This window comes from Pipra filicauda, unplaced genomic scaffold (assembly GCF_003945595.2).
Source record: "Pipra filicauda isolate LSUMZ 115617 unplaced genomic scaffold, ASM394559v2 scaffold344_size1527164_pilon, whole genome shotgun sequence".
NCBI classification, from domain to species: domain Eukaryota; kingdom Metazoa; phylum Chordata; class Aves; order Passeriformes; family Pipridae; genus Pipra; species Pipra filicauda.
In genome coordinates, this window is record NW_024104470.1 from 37,797 (window position 1) to 44,593 (window position 6,797).

Sequence of the window (6,797 nt, forward strand, 5' to 3'; positions counted from 1 at the left end):
GATTTTTCTGCCAGTGACTTCAAATGCAGAGCCTGCCATGAGATTGGCCATGGAAGCAGCACGGCTTTTATCTCACTCTGTGACCTAAATTCCCAGATAAGGTTTTCTTTCTTGTCTGGGAGCACTTCTGAACAGGCAGGAGATTTATCCTGACCAGTGATTCCTCGGGGGCTGTTCTGTACAGAGGAAAAGAGGGGGAGCATTTTCTGATGGCCCAGTGTGTGTCCATGGGCTGGCAGGGTCACCAAAGGAGGGAACAGGGAGAAAAGTGCTGTATAACTACAGGCCATGTTATCCCATCCAACAGCAGCCAATTTATTTTGCTTTGGTAGGACTGCAGGCTCCTTCAGCAGCTCTCAGGTGGATTCTGGAGAGCCCTTGGTGGCCGAGGAGCAGAGGGGCTGTTACAGTGGGGTGAGGGGGCTGCCCCACACTGAACCAGCCTGAGATGCATCTGCAGCAGGTGGGTGATGTTGTACAGCTGCAAACCTGACTTACCAGGGAACTGGTGCATATTTAACTGCACAGTGATTTCACGGGGACCAAAGTGCTCATTTCCAACAGAGCTGATGGTGAAAAAGGTGAGGACTGTGCTTTCAAAACAGGATTTATCTGAACCTGAAGGGTAGCTGAAGCAAATGGAAACAACCCTCCCCATGTGCTCCCCTGTCCTGTGTTAAACTGGGTTTCCTTCTCTTACCTGTCACAGCCTTTACTGCACAGCTGGAATCCCTCAGCCTGGGGCTCCTGGCCCCTGAAAACCCTTATCCCCCCTCCTGCTGGGAGCTGCCCTCCTCGCTCCCCAGCACCACCAGTCCCATGTTTCCCTCTTCTAACCCCGATGCCTCGCCACTCCTGTGACCCTGATTTGCCTGTGTCTCTGTTTGTCCCGATCTTTGCTGCATCCCACCGGCTTTGGGTCCTCTTGCAAAACCCAGTTGCTTGAGTAGAACCTCAGTTTTCACTAAAAAAAAAAGCTCCAGAGTAAAACCAGTTCACTCCAAAGCTTCATTTCTCCAAACCCTGCTGCACCTAACAGAGCTGGCTCTGGTGTGACCTGGTAGGGTGAGAAGGTGTTTGTGCACCAAATCACAGTCCATGTGCTGTGGACCAGCCCTGCACTGAAAATAATACCCCATGGAATGCAGTAATGGAAACAACAACTGGATGGAAGGATTTTATTTGTTTCTTCTGTCAAAAGCAGTGACACATGCAATTGGCATAAGACTCGCTAGGCATTAGTGTCTCAAATATTCACATGGAGGAAATTTAAATGGCAGCAGAGCAATGAGGACAAGCATCACTTAAACCCCAGTGTTTACCTGAGAAGGGAGGGAGAGGTGTGGAGGAGGCAGAGCAGGCTGGCACCTCCCGGGTTCAATTCTTTCCATCAGCTTTAATAAATGCAGGATCCACCTTCATTTTTGTTCTTGCTGTGTGGTTCGTTCAAGAACAAAGCTGGGAAGCAGTTCAGCTCCATAGTGCTAATGAGTTTCAACAGGAGAAAAAATATTTGAGGTAAGAGATGTGAGGATGAGAAGCTCAGACACTCTCACCTTTTGATCCTTGAGCATATTTACACTCATGTTAGTACTGAGCAGAAGTTGCCTTCTGATTTAATCTGCTCCAGGGTGGTTTGGAAATCACTTGTGAGTATTTTTATAATTGCAGCTTTCCAATGCTATTTCTCATCCTAGCTGCTGTTGAGCAAACAGCCTGGTCCCTGTGCTCTCCACTGTGCCAAAACATTTGTTCCTAGTAGTAGTAATAATTAGGCTGGTATTGCTTTGCAGTTTTCTCACCTACTTCTCTTGGCTGGCTATAAGAGAGTGTGGCACCAGACACAGGTACGTGAGTTTGCTCTGACCACAGGATAAAGTGCCAAGGACAAAGAGTTTCTCTGGATGGAGAAGTCTCTGTGTGGCAGCAAGGGATGGCCTGAGTATTTGCCCACCACCCCCCACTGGGACCACACAGCACTATGGGAATGCTTCTTGTCCTACAGACATCCCATGTAGCAATAACAACAACTGAATTGTTTTATATATGTTATGTGCTGGATGTTTGTGACATGCACATATGTTCTTTCCAGGTTTCAGTCTTGCAGGACCAGGCAAAGCACAGTCAACATCATCAGTGTAGTCAGGTAGGTGAGGATACAGAAGCACAGCTATGTAAGGAAACACAGAAATTATTAATTTACATTCAGGTCCTGTGAGCACCAGCCCAGCACCCCCAGGCTGCCCCTCAGCCAAAGCTCCTCTTCTGAGCCTGCAGAGATGTGTGCACGCTCACGGGGCTCCTGCATGGGGCTCCTCCAGCAAATGGTGTGCAGCCTGGCTGTGACAGTGCAGAAACCAGCACTATCCCTATTTCTTTACAGCTGGCTCCAGAACAGCCACAGCACTGGCATGGCAATGCCCACCCAGGGCTCCTAGCTCTCCTCATGCCAGGGGTAGTTCAAGGAGTAAAGGGAACAGAGTTGTGCCAGGGCAAGCAACAGGAAAATCCCCACCCAAAGAGTTGTAATATTCTCCATGTTGCCCTTCCAGAAAGTCCTCTTAAGAGACTTCTTATGATTTTTAAGAAATATTTCTTTATGCTACTGTGTTAACAGATGACTCTCCAGTGGGGCTCTGGTGCTGACACAGGGATCTACGATGGGTCTCCCAGTAAATGCAGGTGTCAGAGAGAGCACATCTCGTACTGTCCGAGCATCAGCCAAAATGTTCCTTTCTGGATAACTGTACCCAAGTGTGAGCAACATCTGGCTGCTTGGCATTGGCTGGAAAACACTGGCATTTCCATGTTCCCACAGATCACTTCTTCTCCAGCACAGATGGGGTGTTTGTGCTCTCTCCAGCTTTTCTTCATGCTCAGGGCAGTTCTAAGCAGCAGGTGGGAGGAGATGCTTTATGAACTGTTGCCTTTCCAAAATGAGAACTGATTGCTGTTTCTGTAGCAGATGAGACTCTGAATTGTCCCTTTGTCCACAGATGAGGGATATGATGGGTCACAATAATCTGCCTGACTCGCATGCATGTTCAAGCCATGTTTTCTGTGTGAGGACTCCAGGGAGAGCTGCTAGAGCACAGGGTGGTTATATCTTGGGAATAAAATTACTCTGAGCAGCTTCTTCTTCACACTTCAGCAATGGCTGGGAGCAAACAAGCTTTTATCTTTGCTTCTTTCCAGATGCATCTGTGCTCTGAAATCCAGTTATGGATCGTGGCTTTTTTAGGTACCTGGAAAGACTCGAAGTATCTCTGCTTAGTGGAGACATCACCCATCACATTTTTGTCAAAGTGAGAAGTTTCTCTCCCTTCTTTTTCATCTATGCCTGCAGTGTTGAACAAACTCTGCTTCCTTACAGAGCAGTGCAGGGCTGGGTTTCCTACCAGCTTCCCTCTGGCTGAGGATGCTGATAGCTCCTCAGCGTTAATGGACACAGGGCCATTTTCTTTCTGACTGTGGTTACTCCCTAAAACTGTTCCCTCATCCCTTCTGAGATACTTAAGCTCTGAGCAGAATGCTTCTTTCTGAACTGGTCTTGGGGAGGGGAGCCTTGGAAGACTGAACACTCGTGGAAAACTGGTTTTCCCTGTGGCTTTTTCTTTCAGGGTTGTGGGATGAAGGTCATCATTTCGGCCAGAAGAGCTGCACTGTGAGTAACCACTGCTGGCACTTTTACCATATGAAGAAGCCTTGGAGGAGCAAAGATTTCCTGCACAGGTGTAAATCTGTTCCAGGGGGTCCTCTCTGGACCAAAAGTCGGCTTCTGCAGGTGAGACTTTTCCCAGTGGCACCACATTTGAGATTAAATTGGTCAATTTGCATTTTGACCTCTCCTGTTGTGTCCCCACAAGGGGTGGAGAACATGACATGTCTTCAAGGGTCTTCAGGGTCTTTCTGTCCTGAACCTTATGTCTGCTTTCAGGAAGGGCTGGGAAGGTGGGTCTGGCAAGGTGGCAGATGGATTGAATGTAGTCATCACTGGAGTACAAGTCTGGGCTGGCTGTGGTGCTTCCAGTGCGCTTTGGGTTGTTGGTTGGATCTTCCATCGCTTCCTCGTGGGTTTCACGGATGGTTGGGAGAGGCTTTGAAAGACTCAATCTGATCCGGGGTGCCATGGCTGCAAAGAGCAGAGCAGGCCTGATCAGCATGGGAAAACCAGCTGCAGTAAAGAAATTCTGGGCTTGTTTTTGTGAAGTCCACACTACCTGAGCCACCTGATGGCTTCTTGTGGCAAACAGTGCAGTTTACAAAAACTGCGTTTTAAAAGTTTGCTGGCAGTGCTTTTATACCCATGGCTTCATAAAGAGCTTCATAAATGTACAAAAGACACCAAGTGATTAAGTACAGCAGCAAATAAAAGGCTCATTAAGGAGATCAGCAATGATGCTCCTCCTGAATGCAAGGGGGCACAGCTGGAGAGGTGTGGGGCAGGGGCATGAGCTCATCTCGCTGTCCCTGTTGAAACAGCAAGGCACAAACTACTTTCCTTATTTAATACTCCACATGTCTGTTCACTGTAACAGGGCTCTGACTTTACCCTGTGTCCCAGCAGGCAAGAGCTGAACTCGACAGGAGAGGAGCTGACCTGCCCCTGTTGGGAGCACCATGTAAGTAAAGCAGCCTTACAGCTGGTCTGTTCTAGAAGCTGTAGGTGAGACTGTACAAACATGGTCACTTTTGTCTCTGCCAGGGGTTCATAAACATAGTTGTGGGTAGTAGATCCTTCCCTGTGTGCTTACATAGAGTCAAAGAGATTTAATTCATTTCTTTTATATTCAAATAGTCATCCTCAACTTTTTTTAGGATGGATTTCCATCAAACTGCTCCCACTACTCAGTTAAACAGATTGAATTACAAACATTTCAGTATATTTTGAGCTGCAGTGTTTTCTAACTGTACTGATTACTTTTTTCCTCCAAATGCTCTCCCTGCACTTTGCTTATCTCCCCTTCTGGCAGCAATGACTACATAGCCTGGATTAATTTTTTTTTTTATTGCTTCCCCCAATGAAATTTGTATGTGACTAATCTGCCGACACAATATAGCTTTGTTGTGTGATTAAACCAAAAGTGCTTTGCTAGCTATTTTAATGCCTTGCTTGTCATTGCTGCAAATAAATCTGGCTTTGTTGAACCTCCCTGCAAAGCTGCAGATCACACACAGAGTACAAGTGAGCAGCTCGTGCCGAGCCCAGGGCAAAGCTCCAGAGTGCCCATCCCTCCCCAGGCTGCTGCTGGCTCTTACTGGTTTTTCTCAGGTGCCACTGGTAAAATCGGCCAAGCTGGGACTTGCTGACTTGAGAGCAGGAGACGCTTGTTTTCAACCTTATGGCCTTTTCATTATCCTTTTTCCTGCCTGCTCCTTTTTTCCTTATGTCTTTATGCCTTAAGGACAAGGCTTGTTCCTTTGCCTTCCCTCCCACCCCTTGTCTGAGCTCGGCAGTGTCAGGGTCTGGGCCCGATGTTAAGGAGGGTGGACAGATGCTCCTGAAAAGGGGCATGGGCACGTTGTGATAAATCACAATACAGCTAATCAGTAACTAAGTCCTGCCAACACACCCTTTGCAAGGAAATTAAACTATCTATTTACTGTAAAACTCTTCCGATGGGATGGATTAGTTCCAGCTCGGATCCCCTCCACCCTGGGCACTGTTCTGACACGGTCAGGGTCACCTTCCTACCAGCAGTCCTGCAGAGCAAGACCCCCCTGCCCTGCAGCTTTCCCTCCACCACTCCTTGAGCATCCCTGGCTACCAGCATCCCGGGGATTCCCAGCGACACCCAGGACACAGCCCACAGCTCATGCGACCCCCTCCCCTTACCTGTGTGGCTGCGGGGCACGGGTGGCTGTTGTCTCCCCTGGCTCCACGGCTCTGCCCCGCTCTCTCCTCCCTGTTTTCAGCACAGGAGATGTGCTGTCTAACAGTAACCCATGCGCCAGCTCCCTGCCTCAGTCAGCTGATCCCGCTGCCTGTTTTGTTGCTGTTGCTAAATATAACCCGCTGGCTGCCTGCCCTGCCCGAGCCGCAGCCGGCAGGCGCCGTGGCATCGGGGCAGGCAGGGCCATCCCGGCCCCGGCAGGACTGGCCACCGCACACCCCTGCGGCTCAGCTCCCTGACGATAATTCCCCATGTGGAAGGGACCGCGGTGCCGTGGCCGTGTTGCAGGAGGGGCTGCCTGCGCTCCGAGCTGGGGTGGGAAAAGTGGAGCCATAGTTCCTTCATGTTTTATTGCTGAGAGGGGAAACCTCAGGATTTTGGGCTGCTTTTGCTCCTCTGCCTTACTTTGTGAACGAATTTGTGCTGGTTTGCCTGAGAGACGGTGGGTGTTTGCAGCATCGTTATCGCCGCTCTCTGCTCTCCGCCGTCCCCACTCCCACTCTGTGCTGAGCGGCACGTCCCTGGGCTGAGCCTACATCCATGGGCTGAGCCTACATCCATGTCGCCGAGTTCCACTGTGTCATCCACTGTGGAGGCACAGAAGAAGCCGGCCCCACCACGGCACCTCCCTGGCTCTGCTCCCCTCCTCCCCTGCCCCCGGCATCGCCCCCGTTCGTGTTTCACTGAGACCACACAAGTGCATTACGGCAAATTGCTCTGCCAGGAGGACTGGCAGCATCCGACCTTGCAGGCCCTTTGGCAGTAGGGATTTGCCTTTGTTTTCTGGCTTATTAACATGCTGCAAACTGATTGCAATTCTGGAATAACCCCAGTGTCCCTCTCATAGCCTTTACTGCAGCACCACGTTGGGTGGGGAGACGAATAGTTATGTTGCAGCAGAAT

The 6,797-nt window shown here is 49.7% G+C and overlaps 1 protein-coding gene across 1 annotated transcript; it reads right to left on the reverse strand.

The window, feature by feature from the left end:
• Window positions 1-1,151: 1,151 nt before the first annotated feature.
• Window positions 1,152-6,048, reverse strand: LOC113989478. Its single transcript, XM_027724089.2, has 2 exons — window positions 5,837-6,048; window positions 1,152-4,132 (listed from the first exon to the last, which is right to left on the reverse strand). The coding sequence occupies exon 2, from the start codon at window positions 4,128-4,130 to the stop codon at window positions 3,141-3,143; it is 990 nt and encodes a 329-aa protein (XP_027579890.1). The 5' UTR covers window positions 4,131-4,132; window positions 5,837-6,048; the 3' UTR covers window positions 1,152-3,140.
• Between the last annotated feature and the right edge of the window lie 749 nt (window positions 6,049-6,797).

Excerpts from the sequence above, each read along its gene's own strand:
- LOC113989478 (XM_027724089.2), bottom strand. The coding sequence starts at position 4,130 with ATGGCACCCCGGATCAGATTGAGTCTTTCAAAGCCTCTCCCAACCATC.